The 21,257-nt window shown below is 48.1% G+C and overlaps 1 protein-coding gene across 1 annotated transcript in view; it reads right to left on the reverse strand.

Annotated features, from left to right (window-relative positions):
- Positions 1–653: 653 nt before the first annotated feature.
- fcho1 (FCH and mu domain containing endocytic adaptor 1) overlaps positions 654–21,257 on the reverse strand; it is a 33,565-nt gene continuing 12,961 nt past the window's right edge. Inside the window, exons 3-27 of the mRNA XM_080860624.1 lie at positions 18,339–18,430; positions 17,586–17,660; positions 15,623–15,764; positions 15,087–15,239; positions 14,042–14,146; positions 12,914–13,012; positions 12,660–12,756; positions 12,302–12,419; positions 11,398–11,422; positions 10,297–10,357; positions 8,896–9,107; positions 8,536–8,560; positions 8,312–8,371; positions 7,452–7,503; positions 7,167–7,285; positions 5,731–6,858; positions 5,002–5,105; positions 4,515–4,629; positions 4,275–4,389; positions 3,657–3,812; positions 2,979–3,111; positions 2,250–2,446; positions 1,507–1,571; positions 962–1,129; positions 654–704 (exon numbers count right to left, since the gene is read on the reverse strand). Of these exons, the coding sequence (XP_080716750.1) occupies positions 676–704; positions 962–1,129; positions 1,507–1,571; positions 2,250–2,446; positions 2,979–3,111; positions 3,657–3,812; positions 4,275–4,389; positions 4,515–4,629; positions 5,002–5,105; positions 5,731–6,858; positions 7,167–7,285; positions 7,452–7,503; positions 8,312–8,371; positions 8,536–8,560; positions 8,896–9,107; positions 10,297–10,357; positions 11,398–11,422; positions 12,302–12,419; positions 12,660–12,756; positions 12,914–13,012; positions 14,042–14,146; positions 15,087–15,239; positions 15,623–15,764; positions 17,586–17,660; positions 18,339–18,430 (3,645 nt within the window). The 3' untranslated portion in view covers positions 654–675. The remainder of the gene's footprint in view (positions 705–961; positions 1,130–1,506; positions 1,572–2,249; positions 2,447–2,978; positions 3,112–3,656; positions 3,813–4,274; positions 4,390–4,514; positions 4,630–5,001; positions 5,106–5,730; positions 6,859–7,166; positions 7,286–7,451; positions 7,504–8,311; positions 8,372–8,535; positions 8,561–8,895; positions 9,108–10,296; positions 10,358–11,397; positions 11,423–12,301; positions 12,420–12,659; positions 12,757–12,913; positions 13,013–14,041; positions 14,147–15,086; positions 15,240–15,622; positions 15,765–17,585; positions 17,661–18,338; positions 18,431–21,257) is intronic.

Genomic DNA, 21,257 nt, shown 5'->3' on the forward strand with positions numbered 1-21,257 from the left:
GCTCTGCTTGTTTTTCATCCTGAATCATCAATAACTAGTCACACATTGTTTATGGAGAAGCATTGAAGTTTATAAATATATTTAAAATGTACATAGAAATAAACGGCACTAACAGTGCAAATAACTCAGCCGTACTGACTGATAAAACTAGCCCCCCCACAAAACCCCTCCGTACTGATGCACACATAAGCAGATTTCCATGAAGATATTAATCTAAAACTATAAAACATGTATTATGTGCGCTCACAAATTCTCTTTTTTTTCCTTCACAAATCCCACATGCTTTTATTTATTTTTTAGTTTTTGGTCTTTCATGGTGAAGCGAGACTATTCACGACCTACAGAACAGACAAAGAGAGGTTTCTGGAGTCAGAGCAGTGATGTGCTGGGCTGTATTCTACCACAAGTACAAATCTCAGATCGCAATCCAAAAAAGGGAAAAAGGAGTCAGTGATAGAAAAGGCCAGGTCAGAGCTCAACTTGGTCCTCCATAGCAGCAAGGCCTTTTGGATCCATCATTTTCGGTAAGTGCACGCTCTCCTGCCAGAGTGTGTGTTCTCCCCTCACCTCTCTACGGTGTGTAGACTTGGCTCAGTGGGCTAAAAGTGCAAACTGTTCGCCAGTAATAGACAACCCCTCCCCCCCCGCATCCAGCAGGTAGTCGTGACTCCCTCTTCACAGAGAGCAGCCCGCCATGTACTTCCCTGCACAGAAGGAACACACCAGAGAAAAGAGGGAGGAAGGGAAATCAATTCTCCACAGTTTTTCCAAAAGATAACAATACAGTTATTAAGATGAGTTTGCATGCTCCTGACATGGAGCCCAGCTGGTAGAGCAAGGTGCCTGTCAAACCTCGGTCATGAGTGTGATGCCCGCTCGCACCCACTAATGAACATTACACAACTGCTCTGTAGCTAAACCCACACTGATGAACATGCACCTGTTCTGTAACCGCACCCACCTGTGGCAAAGCGCTTCTTCACCAGAGACATGCGGTACTGGGTGCCCACCAGCTCCAGGTCCATGCCTGACAGCGACGCCCCGCATCCAACAAACTGCACTGCCAAGCTGGGCGGGGGCCCTCGCGGCGCCTCTAGGCACTGCCAGCTAGCACACAGCGTGCCAGAGCCTAAGACAGGGAATAAAGCAGTCAGCTGTTATCCGCTTTGCCAGCCAACACAGGAGCCCTTGGCAACATGACACACCAAGCCAACTTTAAAGTATTAATAAAAACATTGTCAAATAAGATTTTGTGTTTGTACATTTACATTTCGTAAATCCAATGACAAATATATAGGTTAATGGGTATACCTGTACAGTAGATGAATGACCATCGCTGTTTACCATGTAAAGATATACAATTACGATAACATCAAATAAGAAGACTAAAATCTTAAGCTGTTAGCGTCTTCCTGGCTGAAACCACCTGCTTTGACATCTTATGCCTACTGATGAACAGTTTCATTTATCAAGCTGAAGATGAATGATGAAAGACATGACAGTTACCTTTGCTGTGATTGGTTGGGGAAAGGTTGGGCAACTTCCACAACAGGCGTCTCTCCTCCGCATTCCTGTGAAAACAAGTAGGAAAATCAGTCATCTGCTCTCAGCCAATCAAAACCCCAATCCCTATTAATGAGTGAAATGGGGATGGTGTCAATTGGTCTCTTTCCCTCTCACTCTCTCTCTCTCTGGATTGTCTATGTGTGTTTCTCAACAAGACAGTGGACTGCCTATGCAAGTCTTTGTTTACTTTTCTGTCCCGTCTCTGTCTGCAGCTCACCAGGATGCAAGCTGGTTGGCCCTGCATGTCTATCAGTCTCTACTACTTGTGTCTATCTGTCCGTCTGTCCATCAATCATCAGCATATCTGTCTCACCAGGATACGGCCGGTTGGCGCTGCAGGTCTGTCTCTATATCTGTGACCAAGTGTCTGTATATCTGTCTGTCTATCAATCAATCAATCATCTGTATATCTGTCTGTCTCACCGGGATGCGGCCGGTTGGCACTGCAGGTCTGTCTGTATATCTGTGACCAAGTGTCTGTCTGTCTGTCTGTCTGTCTGTCTGTCTGTCTGTCTGTCTGTCTGTCTGTCTGTCTGTCTGTCTGTCTGTCTGTCTGTCTGTCTGTCTGTCTGTCTGTCTGTCTGTCTGTCTGTCTGTCTGTCTGTCTGTCTGTCTGTCTGTCTGTCTGTCTGTCTGTCTGTCTGTGTCTGTCTGTCAATCATCTGTATATCTGTCTGTCTCACCAGGATGCGGCCGGTTGGCACTGCAGGTCTGTGGCCGTGTGGTCCAGAGGCAGCAGCACCTGCACGGCCGTGAGCTGGGCGGCGGGAGCGGTTGCTGGGCAGCAGTGGTAGTCGAGGGAGATGCGGGTGACGGTGCCGCTGCGCTGGCACTCGGCCGACAGCAGCAGCGGGGCCCGCCCGGGGTCCTGAGACGACACCTGACACACCAATCACACAAAGGCTCACTTAGCCTGGCCAATGACAGCACACCTCCATTTGCTCCATGAACAAGACACATTTCAATATGAACATGTGAGAACCATACGACACTATTTACTAGACACTTTCAATTCTATGGCATCGTGACCACACCCCTCCCAACACTGTCACCAATTCAATTAAACTGATGGTTCCAGTTAAACACAGAGCCTAGCAAGCGCCTAACAAGAGCACACGCACACACACTGGTTTTCCTCTCTCACACACACACACACACACACACACACACACACACACACACACTGGTCTTCCTCTCACACACACACACACACACTGGTCTTCCTCTCACACACACACACACACACACACACAGTGGTCTTCCTCTCTCACACACACACACACACACACACACTGGTCTTCCTCTCACACACACACACACAGTGGTCTTCCTCTCTCACACACACACACACACACACACAATGGTCTTCCTCACACACTGTGGTCTTCCTCACACACACTGGTCTTCCTCACCTGATATTTAAGTAAGCCCACGTTGTAGTAGGAGGCCTGGGGGTTAAGCTCTGCCTCCCTCTGCAGGTGAAAGGTCAAGGCCTGCATGTTGAACCAGAAGTCTCTGAAGTCAGGGTCAGTCTGAGAGGGGTCACTAGCAGAGAGGGACGCAGAGGGACAGAGAGCCTGAGGTTAACACAAACCCACAACTTACTACCAGGGCGCGCACACACACACACACACACACACACACACACACACACACACACACACACACCTCACTACCAACGCACACAAACAGACAGACAGACAGACAGACACACACACACACCGACAACTCACTATCAGGGCACACATGCCCACACCCACACACTCCGACATGTACAGAAGCATGAAACTATTGAATCTTCTGTTGTACAGAGAGAGAAGGACTATTGAATCTTCTGTTGTACAGAGAGAGAAGGACTATTGAATCTTCCGGTGGGTTTGCTGTAGGCAGGTTTGCCCCCAATGTCTGAACAGCCTTACATCTGCAGTGTACATGCATACTACAGAGCACAGATATACACGGGAGGACACAGGTTTGGCTATTAAACAACGGTTTCCAGGTTTAATTAAGGACAGTGAACACATTGTCTGGGGTTGCACAATCTGCCCAATCTGGCTCTGTGTGTGTGTGTGTGTGTGTGTGTGTGTTACCTGTAGAGTAGCTTCTGGTTGGGAAGGAAGTGGTCGAGGCGTGAGATGTTGAGCAGGCGGAAGCTGAGCACGGGAGCGTTGGGGTTGGCCGTGAACAAGCGTGTTATGCCAGCAGGAAAGGACATGGTCAGGTCCCCCGTGATCTTCACCAGGCATCTGGAGACGAGAGACAGACACACACACACACACACACACACACACACACACACACACACACACACACACACACACACACACACACACACTTGAGTCATCAAACCGCTAAAACTGTGACACTTGTTCTCTGACTGTGCTTAGCTGATCTGAGTAACTCAGTGACTGCTGGTAAGGGTGTGTGTGTGTGTGTGTGTGTGTGTGTGTGTGTGTGTGTGTGTGTGTGTGTGTGTGTGTGTGTGTGTACCAATTGATTGGGACTTCTTTGAAGTACGCATTGATGTAATGTGTCACTATAACTAAAGTGTGTGTGTGCACGTCTGTGTATGTGTGCATGTGTGTGCGTGCGTACTGACCGATTGTGTTGTCCTTCTTTGAAGTACGCATTGATGTAATGTGTCACTATAACTAAAGTGTGTGTGTGCACGTCTGTGTATGTGTGCATGTGTGTGCGTGCGTACTGACCGATTGTGTTGTCCTCCTTTGAAGTAGGCATTGATGTATTCTGTGATGGCTGCGGCTACTGGCCAGGCCTCCTGTGTGCTGAAGGAGATGGGACTCGGGCCGCGAGACAGACCCACTGCAGAGAGGAGGGGAGAGTCATCATGGTGTGTGTGTGTGCGTGTGTGCGTGCGTGCGTGCGTGCGTGCGTGCGTGCGTGCGTGCGTGCGTGCGTGCGTGCATGCGTGCATCTGTCTCTCTCACCTCTTGCAGGGCTGGGTGCTCTTGTCTGGCCCCCCCATTCGCTGGGGCTGGAGGAGGAGGAGGAGGTGAGGGAGTGGCTGGGGTCGGGGAGAGGCGAGGAGCACAGTGACCTGGACTGAGAGGCACAGGGAGGAGAGCACACACACATCAGGAGCAGGGGGGGCACCGGTGACTGGTGACAGTTACCTTATTGGTGGTGGAGGGGTGCACTTTTGTGTGTGTGTGTGTGTCCATGGTTGTAAGTAATTCACTGCTACGACTAACACACACAGTCAAAATGAAAAAGATCAAGCAAAGAAACCACTGGATATTTAATTGGATTGTTGAGTTAACAGCACAGATTTGACAGGGAAGCTTGGAGTGGGATTGCTGATGTGCTGGTGATATTTGGTGGTGTGTTAGGCAGAGTCGGAGTGTGTAGGTTAGTGTAAAAAGAGTGATGTTGGGGTTTGGTCAGTAGTGTGTGTGTGTGGGGCGGAGGACTCACACGCTCACAGCCACCCCGCTGCCCAGAGGTCCTCTTGGGCCGGACCTGATGAGGAGCCGCCACCAACAGCTCTGAGCTATTCTGCCTGACACTGTGCTGGACACCTGAGGGAGAGAGACAGAGAGGGAGACAGAGAGAGAGAAAAAGAAAGAGGGGGGGAGAGACAGAGAGACAGAAATGGAGAGAGAGGGGAGGGAGAGAGGGAAAGAAATTGAGACAGAAGGAGAGAAAGCGTCTCTAAAGAATTTAGCATGCAGATTTGACAGTAAGAGTGTGCAGAAATATTGTGTTATCAGCTCGTTTTTTTTTTTTTTTCATTTGTCCGATTCAATAACGGTATGTAAAAAATAATGGATTGAAACCTTTTGGCTAATATGCATATTGTTCCTGTTTTCTAGGTTCATTTCCGCCATGTTTAAACATAGCCTGACACCTGGATTACCTTTAATACAACAATCGCCAGTGCTCCCCACATGGCGAGCTCTCTAACAGCAAAAAACAAATGTTACAACCTTTAGAGCTTTTGAAACATCTCTCCAAATATGAAAAATTACACAATACTTCATACATAATTCCTATCAATATTGAATCTGAATCAGATTGAATCACACTGAATTGAATCGTCAATGAAATCAGGCCATCTGTGCCAATACCCAGCCCTATTTGACAGTCATGTGTATGAGAGGAGTGAGGTGCTGTCCAGACTCTCCAGCAGGAGGCGCTGTGTACCTGTGTGAGGGCTGCGGCTGCAGGGCGGCTGAGGGCTCATGTCCAGACAGTCCTGGTCCTTATCCGTGGAGAAACACAGGTCCTCCTGCGGCCCAGAATGCCGTGTGAGGGGGGGCCCGTTCCGGCGTGACTCTTCCTCACCGCCCCCTCTCTGCTTGACCCCCCTGCAGCCCTCCGGCCCCCCTGGCGCCCCCTGGTGGCCACAGCTGAAGGGGTTGTGCCCCGAACCCCACTGGTGGAGCTCCTTCTTGGGGTGGGAGGGGTTGGCGCTGGGGGGGTTGGGGGCCCTGGGGATGGAGGGGGTGGTGGGAGGCTTACCATTACCACTCGGGCCGTGGACCATAGTGGTTGCTACCACGGCAGCGGCCAAAGAGGCCTGGTGAGTGGGGCTGCCAATCATGGTGATGGCAAAGGGATTGTCCAATGGGGACTCCAGAGGAGGCGGGACACTGCGGTCTCGTTTTCTGTCCTTACGCGAGTAGGAGGAAGAGGAGGTGGAGGACGGGGGAGGAAGAGTCTTGGTGCCGTCTTTGCTTAGGGGGATGGAGAAGGGCTCTAGGCCGTGGCTTTTTCGGGAGGGGTGGGGGTGAGGGCCGGGGGCAGGGTGGGGGTGAGAGGCAGGGTGGGTGTGAGGGGCGGGGGCAGGATTGGGTGCCGGGGCCCAGGCGTCCTGCTGCTGGAGTGGGAGCGCCAGCGCCTCCTGGTGGTTGGGTCGCTCAAACACGGCCAGAAAGGGGTCCCCTGGTGGGATGTGCTTACAGTTCCACACGGGCGTCTCCATGTCGGGCAGCGCCATCGAGCGTGAGAACGGCGGGAAGCTGAAAGCGCTGCCCTCCACCTCGGGGGGCACGCAAGGCGAGTGGGACACCCCTCCCCAAACGCTCCCTGACACCTCGTCCGGCGTGAGGGAAGGCCGAGCAGGGGAGGGGTCCCTGAAAGCCGAGAGGAAGGGGTCAGGGGCGCGACGGAGAGAAGACGCTTCTTTACCGGGTTGAGAAGGGGCCGCAGGGGGCCAGGCCGCCCAACCGCTGGGCTCCGGGGACGGCCCCAGGGGCTGATGGGAAGGCGAGTCCAGGCCAGAGTCCTCCACGTTCTCAGGAGAAGAGGAGTCAGAGGAAAAGGCCGCATCTGGAAAACAAAAATGTCAGAATAAACCATCTAAAAACTAAGAAAAACCCTTCAGCGTGAAGCTATCTCTAATAGCTTAACAGGATGTCAAATACCTCATGACAGACCGTCTCAGGAGATAGTGGAGTGACTTTTACAAATACTCCTAACCAATTTAACATGATCGATATGTCTTATGACCCTTTTTGCATTTCTAGTGAAGACAGCACTTCTGAATCAGAGCATCTTATTTGGAGTTATTTGATGTGATATGTGAGCTGTGAGCTGTGGGGATTGGAGTTAATTAAAGTGATCTAAAGCAGACTTACATTCAGACGCTCCGAAGGCACTCTGGAGCTGCTCCCGCCCAACAAAGCTGCTGGATTTGAAGGCCGACTCCAGCGGGGGACCAAACAAGGCATCAGGACCAGATACTGAGGAAGTCAACCTGGGGGGGAGGAGGACACCATCCACCGTCTGAGCATGGCAGGACTCATCCAGTGTGTTTTCTAAGGTAGAGGAATGTGTGTGTGTGTGTGTGTGTGTGTGTGTGTGTGTGTGTGTGTGTGTGTGTGTGTGTGTGTGTGTGTGTGTGTGTGTTCCCTCTGACTCACCTGCTGGGATCAGGACTGGACGTAGATCTGCGCAGACCTCTCTGCTCCCCCTCTATACGAGAGATAAACACAAATATGATTTTACACACACACACACACACACACACACACACACACACACACACACACACACACACACTAAGAGCTAACTGCCCTGAACCTATGCACTACAAACTGCACAAATGTATTTTCATCATCAATCATCTCCACATATCTACCTCATGCCCTCTCCTCCTCCTCCATCCCAGCCTGAGCTGACTTGCATTTAGTCCTCCTCCTCAGCCTCTTCATCACCATCATCATCGTCATACATCACCTTACTGTCTTTATCTCAGTCCACCTGGTCAGCAGCACCCCTGGCCTGATCTGCATCATGGTTTTCCTTCTTCCTCCTCCTCATATCCACCCATTGGGCCAGCATCAGCCTGTCCCCCCCCCCCCCCCCCCCCCCCCCTCCCTTCATCTGATCCTCTCGTGTTTTACCCATCATCTTCTCTATCCTCTGTGCCAGGGGCAGCAGCAGCCAGGGTGTGTGTTTGTGTTTGTGTGTGTGTGTGTGTGAAGGGGGGTGGTCCAATCGCTACACAATCCCCCCCCACACAAGCCCCCACACTGCTCCTTTCTATTCTGTTCTATACAGCACCACCATTAATGACTGCCATTGTCTCAGAGCACAAGGCCTTAAGTATTCACAAGCAGAAATACAAAATGCTGTGGATCATTATCGCGTAAACTAAGATAAGATGTAGTAGTGCATCCATACAAGATATACAGAACCACCATTTATGATGTCAGAACCCTCCTGGTGAAGTGCAGGTGAGGTGGACGTGTGTGTGTGAGCTGGACGTGACACCACTCACCCCTATGTGGGGCCACTTCTCCCTCCCCCTCTGAGCGCCCACCGGCCGTGCTGGAGTTCCCTGTGTGCCAACACACACACGCACACGCACGAACATATGACCATCAACAATACAAAACACATCCTGGGCATATTAGTACATGCTGAACACACAGCACACACATCATAGATTTGCACGCACGCACACACACACACCAAACTAAACCAAAAGAGGGCTGGACTTACGAGAGAGATGGCGTTTCACGGTCACCTGTTAAATTAGTAAGAAAAAACAACATAATACGTCATAAACACCTAAGAATAGTCAATCCAAGAATATAAGAACAGTATTCTGAACAGTACAATTTAAAAATGGTCAGATTGACTAGTGGCATCAGCAGAGGAGTATTTCTGCATCATTAATCCATTTCCTGCTGTGAGGGGACTAAAATGGCCTTCTGTCTCTGGCTTCAAACAGCCTCATTATGAGCTTCAAGGCACGCTTAAGTTCTCAAACGCAGTCATGTTGAAATACATGCATTTGCAATAAGAGCCCGGGTGCTTTCTATTTCCTAGTCAGTGTTCCGGAGTGTTCTGCTGACATACCCCGGTGTTGGGGGGCAGAGAGAGCGCTCCCACTGTGGCCTTCAGCTCCAACTCGTGGGCCGCTGCGTTGCCACGGCTACTGCTGGCCACCGGCCGGATCTGGATGTTGAACTTCTTAGGCTCTTCGTCATCGAAGTCAGAGTCGCTGGAGTAGAAGTTGGTCTCCTTTTCAACTGCACAGCGTTGAGGGCTTAGAGTCAAGGAAAAGAGCACTAGCCGACAGCACTAGCTAAGCGCACTGGCCAACAGAACTAGCCAAGGACACTAACCAAGGACACTAGCCAAGGACACTAATCAAACAGCACTAACCACACTGAGCTAACATACAAACAACCCTGGACTCAGTGTTTTACAGGGCACTGGAGAGAAATGAGGTGCACTCAGCTTATGACAGGGATACAGCACGCTGCATGGAAAATGCCTCATCATCATCATAATCATCACCATACTCACCTATCCCATAATCGTAATATAAGTTACGATCATAGGTCTCTCTAACGCACTGTATCAGTATATTAACCATTTTTAATGCCTTCAGATCAACATGAGGGGCTTACATTATGTACATGCCACAGCTGTGCTAGATAGTTTAGGTGAATTATAGTGATCATCATACATCTATGTTTATATGTAAACTGTAAATCATTGAAATGGTTTAAAGACAAAAACACATTAACCACTCCTTCAAAGCTCTTTTTCTCTCTCATTTAGCATGTGTGTGTGTGTGTGTGTGTGTGTGTGTGTGTGTGTGTGTATGAATGAGTGTGCATGTGCGAGTGTGCGTGCATTGTCAGCAAGTATCTGTATGTTGGCATAGGTACAAGCCAGTAATATCTTATCAGAGTGAGCTATCTTTGACAAGCATCCCAAAAAGTGTGCTGATTGGCCAAAAATAAAACAAAGACAGGAAACGTGAGGCAAACCTCTTCACCTTCAGTTTCGTTTACGATCACGCATCACTTATTTCAGTATGTGTACCCTTCCAGAAGGGACTTTGTTATGCAACTTTCAACCAGGTTTTGTGAACTACAGAATAACAGGTTTCTCACCCCAGTTCACCAATATTTGAAGATTAAACAAAAAAAGTTTCAATGAAGGATAAATTCAGATTGCCTTCTGAAGTGAACTACTCTAAACTTGGATAAGTTTTAAAAATCTTATGAACTAATTATAGGTGAGGTTAAGCCATTTTAACAGGACTCTGATCAGGTCTTCTGAAATGTCAAACCTGGTCAAATTGTTTTTAACCTGATGAAAAATGTTTTTAACCATATCAAAAGTCCAGACCACACTCCCATAGAGCTGTGAAATGTGCCGTGTGCCGTGTTGAGCGCTGTGCCGTGTGCTGTCCTGTGCAAAGTGACTCAGCAGTGTGATTGTGTCCTGCAGGGTAAAGGATATCATTCTGATTCCCATCAGCTCTGATCACAAACCCCTCCTCATCCACCTCCAGAGGAGAGTTCTGCTCCCACACAGAAAAAGGGATAAAAGAAAGTTGGATAAAAGAGAGAGAGAGAGAGAGAGAGAGAGAGAGAGAGAGAGAGAGAGAGAGAGAGAGAGAGACAGAGCCAGCAAGAGAAACAAACAAAGAGGGAGAGAGAGAGAAAAAGACATAGAACAATGTCAAAAGAAGTGTAGGGTTAATCACATAGGGTAACACAATTTAATTGTGTTAACTGCCGTCTCTGTTCCAATCTTGCATTTACAACTGGAAGTAATACCGACATGTAATCAACTTCACATCAACAAAGTAACCATATCTGAGATCTCTGCACACGCTATTTTAAGCTTATGCTGTCATAGCCACACAGCCACAGTAGCACCATGAGGAGCTGTGTGTGTGTGTGTGTGTGTGTGTGTGTGAGGGAGAGACAGAGAAGCTGCTGTGGGAGCTCTTACGTAAGGGTTGTTTGTGTTTGTGTGTACTGAGCAGTCCCAGAAACATCCACCTGTTAAAAGGGGTATGGCAGCCCAATGCTAAACTCCCACCGCATAAAGCCCCCTGCATTAGAGGTGCAGATAAAAATAAACTAGGTAACCAGACGCCATGAGACACGTCATTGTCACTTGTGCATAAACAAACACACTTGTTTACTCACGCACACACACACACACACACACACACACACACACACACACACACACACACACACAAGGAATCAGCATGTGCCAAGTCTCATGTTCCTAGAAATAAGATGTCTATTGTGTGCTCGGAGTCCTGTCCACTTATCAGTAAGAGCAGATTCGTGCTCACTGCATCTGTAAGTGTGTGTGTGTGTGTGTGTGTGTGTGTGTGTGTATGAAAGAGATAGTAACGGAAAGAGGAGAAAAGTAACGGAAAAAGGAGAAAAAGAGAGGAGAGGGAGGTGTGTGACAGACAGTAGGGAGAGAGAAAGACAGGGGAGAGAGGGAGGTGTGTGAAACACAAGACGGTAAGGGAGAGAGAGAAGTGTGTGAAAGACAGACAGGAGAGAGAGGGAGGGAGGTGTGTGAAGTACTCACTGGTGCCTCAGTGACTGCTGAATCCCTGAGAAAGACAAACATGAACTGAATTACTTCTTCAGTCTTCTCCAGTCCTCTCATTGACACACGTGATATACTAACTCAAGCCCTTTACCTGGACACACTCTCCCCCTCATCAACATTCATGATATTCACAACACACACACTCTCTCTGACATGGAGTTGGGCTCCTTGACCCTCTCATTAACACACATGATATAGTAATTAACACAGGCCGCTCTCAAACACATGATCTAATAATTGACACAGGCCACTTTCAAACACATGATGTAGTAATTAACACAGGCCGCTTTCAAACACATGATATCATTATTAACACAAGCCGCTCTCAAACACATGATATAGTAATTAACACAAGCTGCTCTCCAACACATGATACAATAATTAGCATAGGCTGCCCCCCAACACTATACAATAATAAACACAGGCTGGTCATACTGAGTCAAAGCTCATCGTCTCTCTAACACACGTGAAGGAATATTTAACACAATTGCAGTCTCACATTGAGGTGGGCTACTAATCGCGTGATAGCATTGGGGTCTCCAACATGTCTTTCCTAAACACACAATCGAGCACCACAGTTGGCCTCCACACGTGCAGATGGGCTTCTAATCTCACTCATAACAGATGCACAATGTTGTTGATATTTGAGCTCAAGAGCCAATCGAAATAAAAACCCTTCCCCTGCTGTGCTTCTGGAACAATGTGCTGATTTGCTGGAATGGTTTTTGTCTAGGTCCTAGCCACAACGTTTGTTTCCCCATTTACAGTGCCAGGACTGTGTACGAACACTCTTTTTTTGACAACTGTCTGACTTGATAGAATAGTTAGAACAGGCTCCTCTCTGACATGATAGAATCGTCAGCACAGGCGTCTCTCTTACGTGGAGTCAGGCTCCTTGTCTCTCTTGCCGAGGCCTGGGATGCGGAAGGCTTTCCCTCGACTCTTCTTCCCGATGTCCGCAGTTACGGGCGACAGGTACACCTCGAAACACACTGGAGCTGGAACACAGGGAGCCACAGTGTTTAAAACACACACACACACACACACACACACGCACACGTCACAGAAAAGGAAACCACTCATCAGAAGACAAAATACTAATTTCCCATCAGCCAATTTAGATTTGATTTCAGAAACATTTTGTTCTGGCTCTGTTCCTCATCTCTTGTCTGAACCCAGGACCTGGTGTGGTTTGCTGGTGCCAGACGGCCAGTGTGGTGTGCAGAGGCATGGGCTACCTGGCTTCTCCTTCCCTGTCCCTTTCTGGTCCGTGAACTTCTGGATGAGGTTCTCGATGCCAATGTTCTCCAGGTTCTGCTTAAACTCCTCACGGACCTACACACACACACACACACACACACACACACACACACACACACGACAGAGAGCTTATCACTCAGTAGAGGGGGAACAGTCGCCTTGTCTAGTAAGATAGGGTACACTACCACTGGTCACATGCCACATGTGTGTCCTCTATGGACTAGACACATACCTGTCCGACCTGCACGTGTGTGTCCTCTATGGAATGGGAATAGCCCTTAATCAGTTGCTTCATCTGCTTCAGGTGGACCTCCTCAATGTCCTGAAACTTCTGCAAGCGCACACACACACACACACACACACACACACACACACACACACACACACACACACACACACAACCCTGCATTACATAAATGAGTGACAAATCACCAAATACATTTAGAGTACTGGACACGACAACAGCAGAAACTGGACATAAATATAAAACATTTAGAGTACTGGACACGACAACAGAAGAAAACTGGACATAAATATAATACTAGACTTCTTCAAAGTGCTGTCTTAAGAGGGAGTTGAGGATGTCTGGCAAAATGGTGCGAGATGGGAAAGAAATGTTTGTGCCATCTGCTTTGGGTGGTTAAGAATGGTAGTGTGCTGCACCAGAGCCAGATGAGAGCCAGATGAGAGCCAGACTAGAGCCAGATCAGGACCAGACTAGAGCCAAATCAGAGCAGCTTCAACAGTTTTCTAGAATGTGTGTTTAATGACTCAGGCTTAATGATGCAAGTGGGTGGTGGGTTTTTTGCTAAATGTATTTTCTGCCTGAAGTATGATGATGCTGAAAGATGTTTTTCAGGCAAACAGGGACCTTGCAGCATGAGTCAGCATCAAGCTCTCCGCCATCACAAACCCATTAGCAACCCCTCAGCTTTACCTCTGGGGAACTCGGCAACTATAATTTGTGTCTGTGTGTGTGTGTGTGTGTGTGTGTGTGTGTGTGTGTGTGTGTGTGTGTGTGTGTGTGTGTGTGTGTGTGTGTGTGTGTGTGTGGCACCTAGGCTCTCCCAGAATCTGACAGTCACACACACACACACACACACACACACACACACACACTCTGAATGCCTGCAGTGACGCAGCAGGCGTACCCGCCCCCGTAGTGCGTCAAAAAAAGCTCACACAACTCATAATTATAATGTCACTGTCTGATCGTTTCCTAGGAGACGGTTTCCAGGGAGCTGGCGGCTCGGCGCGGGGAGTTGTGTGAATGAGTGTGGAGTTCAGACAGCACCTAAGCAGCGCCCACAGGTAATAGAGGGGAGCTTTGAGGGAGCGCGCCAGACCCGGAGGAACTGACCTGCGCTGAGTCGCTCATCTTCTGCTCAAAGTCGCCTCCCACGCGGTTGAACTTCTCAATGGCCCCGGAAAACTGCTCCGCCGCCTTCTTCGACTTCTGCTCCGCCTGCGCACCACAGAAAAGAATAGCAGAGAGAAAGGAAAGAAAAGAAGAGAAAAGCGGAGAAAAGAAAAGAAAGCAAGAGACAGCAGGGAGGGAGTGGAGGGCAGAATAGGCTTTACTTGCTGTACTTTAGCAAGCAGCTTCATCCCCAGCTTAACTAACTGGAATCAAGTAACACTGGGATTCTGTATTCTGTTTGTTATCAAAAGAGTTGTGTATCAGAAAGACCAAATATGTAAGGGATAATGTATAGAACGCAGGTCATTGTAGGGAAAATAAGCCCCGACAGGGCGAACAGCACCCCGACGCGAAGCGGAGGGGTGTTGATTCACCTTGAAGGGGCTTATTTTCCCGACAATGACCGGCGTTCTATACATTATCCCGCTTATTATACGGCTAAAACTAAAACAATTACTTAACACAGTGTGTCTTTTTACAATGTATTTGTTTTTGTTACTATACGTAGTGTTAAAAAGCAGAGAAATAGTTCGCCAAAGACGTTGAACTTCAAAGACAGTTGAACATTCTTTAGAACACAGCTGCTCAACCGTCCGCTGAAACTCCCTTGATAAGTTACCGTACTACTTGCGGAGTGCTACGAAAGATGTGAATCAGAGGCAAAAAGGCCACTTTCCTTGACAGCGGTCATTAACTGCATAGCAACGGTCAGTTATCGGAAAATAGTTGACCGCAGAACATTGGGAAGCCCCATTCAAGTGAATGGAGCATTCTACAGCATTAAGAAGAGCCGTGTAATAAGTGAACATAATTAGATAACTGTAACACACAACCACACCTGCGTAAACAAACCACACACACACACATACAAATCCATTTAGACACTCAAACGCACAGGCATCCTTAAAGACAGACAGACACTCTCTCTCTCTCTCTCTCACACACACACACACACACACACACACACACACACACACACACACACCTTCTCCAGCTCTTTCTGAGGTGCGCTCTCCTTGCGCAGTCGCTCCAGCTCCAGACAGCGAGCGTGATAGGCTTCTCTGGCCTTCTGCAGCTGACCGTTCTGCACCTGCAGGGCCTGGACGGCCTCTAAGGTGCCCACAACCTCCTCTTTAGTCTTGAGTTAGAAAACACACACACACACACACACACACACACGCACGTTTAACATACAAAATGTACATTTTAACAGCTAACTAAGTGCAAACACACACATCTGCTATGACAGAGACAGAGGATGAGCAACTGATAGACAAATAAGTAAAAAATTCTGTCATATTTGTGCTCAACAGTCAATCATAACACACCCCTCCCTCCCATGCTCCAGTTGCACCGTATTCGTTGGCTGCCAATATATGTTTGTACACAGTCCTGGTTTTATGAATGGGAAACAAATGCTCATGTTCTGTGAAGGGAGGGTGTCTAGTATAAAAGCATAGTCTGTCTGGACACAGACAGAGACTATCTGCAGTGTGGGCTGTTGGCGTGGGTCGCTGATACCTTGCGGTGAGTTTTGACCTGCTCATCTCCATACTTGTTGATGTCACGAATAAGGTCATTCATCTTCCTCATCAGCTCCAGGTGACACAGAGCCAACTTATCAGATGACACTCGAAACACATCCCACATAGGGGCAAACGTCCTGGAGACAGGAGAGGAGGAGAGGAAGGGAGAGAGGAGGAGGTGGAGGGAGAAGGATAGAGAGGGAGAGGGAGAGAGAGAGAGAGGGAGAGAGAAACCGAAGCAGAGAGAGGGAGAGAGTGAAGATGGAGGGAGATGGTGATGTAGATTGAAATATAGATATAGTGATATGAAAATAGAGAGTTTTGATAGAGAGACAGTGACAGAAAGATAAATATATAGAGGCGTAGAGATAAAAGAGAGAAAGAAAGGAAGAAAAGACAGAAAGAGAGAGGTGGGGGATTAAGAAGGAGGTGGGGAAGAGAAAAACAGTGTGCAGTGCAAAATGAATGTTCAATCATTTGGCAAATTATACAGCAGCAGCCTTCACGCCCACCCTGGTGAGGAGACAAAAGACTAAGCCATCCCAGCCGGAGGAGGTGTGTGGGCACAGGGACACCAGGAGGACACCTGAGCTCTCACCACCTCTAGCAGCAGGGCTCACACCTGCACCTCCTCACTACACCACTAGACCTGCACCTCCTCACTACACCACTAGACCTGCACCTCCTCACTACACCACTAGACCTGCTCCTCCTCACTAAATCAGCCTGAGGCCACTGGTGCAGACACACTCTGAACATGACACACACACACACAAACACCACTGGTGCAGACACACTCTGAACACAAGTGCTGAGGAGAATCTTGTTTTTGTCTTAGCAGAGGAAGAAGGGCCTTCTCTATGCACCGGTTAAGGACCTACCAAAGGCCATGGGCTTGATCCCTCACTCCCTCCCTTTCTCTCTGTGCAGAGGTTCCACTGGCAGTGCATGGAGTTGGACATCTAGACTAGAAGCTAGGAGACGATTATTGTCAGTGAATAGACATTGTGATTCCTTGCCTTTTGTTGTCTCCCGTCTTTGACACAAATGAGATGACGGTCAGTCAACCATCTTACAAACAACAGCACCAAGTCTTATGCATAGCTGCAGTTCCCCTTCAGCGGAGTGTGGTTTACCTTGCACCTGCATCCGCTCACTGGCACACACTCACGCACGCACACATGCACTCACACACACCTCCTCACATGCACTCACACACACACACACACACACACTCCCTGCGGTCTTCCACCTTCTGTGCGCAGTGCCATCGCTCATAAAGGTTTGATGAGGTAGGCTAATGGCCTTGGGTCTAATGATTACACGAATCAACCAGCTGCTGGGCTTACTGGTCACACACACACACACACACACACACACACACACACACAAACACACACACACTGAGCCGAGGATGTTGGAGCCCAGTGCATCCTGAACCGTGGTGGAGAGACACAGCAGCAGACAGGAAGAGTATGACAGAGGAAGAGGGCGAACCGCAGCACGTGACCTCTGACCTCCTTTCTCACCACACACACCCCCACCACGCTTCGCCATCCTGTCAGCTTCCTGCCTAAGCCCTGCCCGATGTGGTGCCACCTTCACCCTCTCACACACACACACACCAGTGCCACACACACACCAGTGCCACAGGTAGCACACACACACACCAGTGCCAAAGGTAAGCTCACTTCTCATCCACGCACACACACTTGTGCCAAAGGTAAGCTCACTTCTCACACACACACTTGTGCTACAGGTAAACTCACTTTTTTTTCTCACACACACATACAGACACAAACCATTGAGATCACACAACATCCAACCCTTACAATATCTTCCATCAGACCTCAGCAGACCTCACAACAACCCCCCCTCCAACATCTGCCAAACATCCCTGAATTCAAAGACATTTTAACCCCCATCTACCGCAAGCACGTAAACATGATGGTACTCACCCCAAGGGACTTCCATTGCTGGCCATCTTAGCAAGCTTGCTCATGGACTTCGAGTAGGTCTCCTCGATCGCGGCCCTGTCGAGAGAGAGAGAGACACACGCACACACGTGTTTAAATCACAACCCCAGCAGAATGATGAATGCCAGAAACCAAACAGCAACAGTGCAGACAGAAGAAATGAATGTACCTGCATGAGCGTGTAACTTAACCAGAGCACCAGAACACAAAGCCCTCAGCTGGTTACCATGTGTCTAGTTCAGCGCTGATACTGATAACTGATATGATGTTGAGCCACATGTCCTTTGTTCAGACTGTTCTCTCTGTCTCAGTCAGGCTCCAGTGCTTCATCTGTATGTGTGGATGTGCATGTGGTGTGTGGTGTGTGATGTTTGTTTAGTGTGTAATGTGTGCATGGTGTGTAATGTGTGTGATATGTGGGGTGTGCTTGGTGTGATTTTCCCAGGTTTCTACACAGTAATGCATCCCCACAAAAACTGGCACTGATAAAAGCTTACAACAGCAGGCAGGCAGGCAGGCAGGCAGGCAGGCAGGCATTAGGCCCCGATTTAGGCTGGTCCTGCACCAGATCAGGGCCAGATTAGGACCAGATCAGGGCCAGATAAGGACTGGGTCTCACAGACCTCTCCCACAAACACACAGAGATGTAAAAATAAAAATAGCAGGCTCTACCATCTGTCTCTCTCTCTCTTTCTTCCCCCCACACACACACACACACACCTAACACCAGCTTACCTCTCCCGTACAAACTCTGCCAGCTCCTTGGTGGCAATCTGGCCATGTTTCATGTTGTGGTAGAGCACATCGAAGCCTGCATTCTTCTCCCCCTGGAGAGGACACACATGAACACAAAGACTTAATCACTTTGACCACAACATACCATAAGGGTCTACATGCAACAGCATTCTACAAGCAAGAACATTTTAATTACAATAAAAAAAGATGTGGGGAGCTTCAGCATGCACACACACACACACACCCCTCAGGAAACATGCCCACAAACACACACCCCTGGGATGTCAGAGAGGTGACAGAACCAACAGAGCTGAGGTGAAAAAAAAAATGGAAGATAAACCCAACTGTGTCTTTCCCAGTGCCTTGCTTGGACCCTGCATATCTCCAGAGCGATAAAGAGGGGTGTTATTCTTTGGGGTGCTGTGTGAAAAGGCGTTTCTAAAAGAAACTGAAAAGTTTGACCTTTTCTTTCCCAGTGCAGAGCTGGAGCCCCTCTGCCTTCTCAGAGATAAAGAAGCAGCTTTATTTTAAGCCAGCACCCCACAGGAACAGGAAACAGAGTCTCGCTTCCTGCCACCCCAAACCAGCAAAAACAAATCTCTCTTAAAACAAACGTTTGAGAGGAGGTGAGGCTCTTCAGTCTTTGTGTGTGTGTGTGTGTGTGTGTGTGTGTGTGTGTGTGTTAGCAGCTACTCGTGAGGGCTAAAAAAAAACTATCACTTTTCCCAGGTAAGGGGCAAATGGATGGAATGCTACAGAAGCAAAGCCAAAGGCCAGGATGGATCAGAGGCGCGCACACACACAGACAGTGCATTCTTCTCCCCCTGGAGAGGACACACACAAACACACACACACACACACACACACAAAGACTTAAACACTTTGAACACATGCACACACGCGTATGACATACACAAGCACGCACACACACACTCAAACACACACCACACCCAAACACGTGCAAGACATACACACGCGCACACACCACACACCACACACCACGCACGCACAAGCACACACACACGCACATGACATGCACATGATGACATACACACGCATCCCCCCCCCCAAACGCACAGGACACACACACACACACACACACACACACACACACACACACACACGCACGAAGGCACACCCACACATAGTGACTGCTTTGCAAGGTATTGACAGGGATATTGTCAGGGGTTACGAGAGGCTTAATGAACTACGGCTGCTGTGTACAAAGAGAGATGATTAATAACAGAGCAAGCCTCTTGATTTAATTTCTATTGATCAATACAGCCCCATAGACCTGCTCTAACCCATGTGTGGGTATACCAGAACACTGAAGGTTGATAAGGAGACATTTCAATATTTTATATTTGTCTACATTTAATATAAAAACCTGTACATTTACAAGAAGCCATTTCATTTCATAATTGTATCTCCAAGTGGTCATATTAATTGGGTTTGGTGAGGTTTAGCTGCAGGGAGCCAAGTCCATTTAAAAAAACTGCCCCACAGTGAAAAATACCTACTACGAGATGGGCATTACAACTACCATCATGAATGTACTGTTATTACAACCTGCACAGCTAAGCATAAACCTGATACAGAGACAGAGAAAGAAAGAAACAGAAAGAAAGAAAGAAAGACAGAAAAGAGAGAGAAAGAAAGAAAGAGAGAGAGAGAGAGAGAGAGAGAGAGAGAGAATGAGCTTTTGTACCTCAAATGTAAATGTTGGTGCTTATGTGCCATCACACACACACACACACACACACACACACTCCTGTGTGTCCATACACTCCCTCTCTTTCCTTCTCTCTCTCTCTCTCTCACCCCCTTACTGACTCACACAGACACACACACATTTGTCAGTTGAAACCTGACCTCGGGAAAGGTGAGCTGGCCTCATACAGGGAGGTATACAGTCTACTGACCACCACCCCCACACACACACACAATCACACACACACACACACTTTATATCAAATGAAGTATCGAAACAAAAGGTAACCCAAAAACCAATTGCCTCTATTTCGTCTGAATTTGTGGTCAAAATCAAACTAGCCAAACAATCTTAGATTAAACACTAGGGCAATAAAGGCATTTTTATTCCAACAATCTCCATTTATTCTTTATGCACTCTATCACGGTTTTTATGCTAATTTTAATAATAATTATTATCATTATTATGTTTTATTTATTCATTTCATTTTATTTATTTTGCACTATATCGTATTTTTTTTACATTTATTTGACGTAATGTATTTGCTGTAAAGCACTGTTAGCTGCATTCTTTTGCATAAAAGGTGCTATATAAATAAAGTTTATTACTATTATTATTATTATAATAATCCTCAAATCTATTTTAGGGTTTCTCATTTACATGGCGTTCTCCACGAAACAGATAAGACAGTTCTGAAAGGGCAGTTTTGCATTTTGTCAGGGTAGGTTCTGCACAGATGCAAAGTCACTGGGTGACTAAACTGGGCTCAGATGAGCACCTGATTGCAGCACCAGAGAGGGGGCTGATGGGTAAAGAACATTCCTATGTCATGAGCAGGACTGGGACAAAAGTATGACGGAGCCATCGGTAACTCAGAGTTGCTTGAGTAAGAGGCACAATGTTGTGAATGGAAGTCTCTCAATCCCCCTCCCTCCCTTGCTCCCTTCCTTCCTTCCTGCCTGCCATTGTTGTCCATTATTTTTCGCCTTCTCTGTCTTTCCATACGTCCGATTCCCTCTCCTCCTCTCTTCTCCATCTCACTTTCCTCCCCTCTACATGTGAAGAGAGGCGTGTGGAGTTCAAACACACCTGCCTCACTAGAGCTCCGGCGTCCTGCTCTTGCATCCATCAGGGGGCTTAAAGGGAGTCAGCCACAGGCCGGCCTGGAGCCTCGTTAAGGCAGGCAGGCATGCTAAAGCTAACGCTAC

Source organism: Sprattus sprattus (genome assembly GCF_963457725.1).
Source record: "Sprattus sprattus genome assembly, chromosome: 2".
Classification (NCBI taxonomy): Eukaryota; Metazoa; Chordata; class Actinopteri; order Clupeiformes; family Clupeidae; genus Sprattus; species Sprattus sprattus.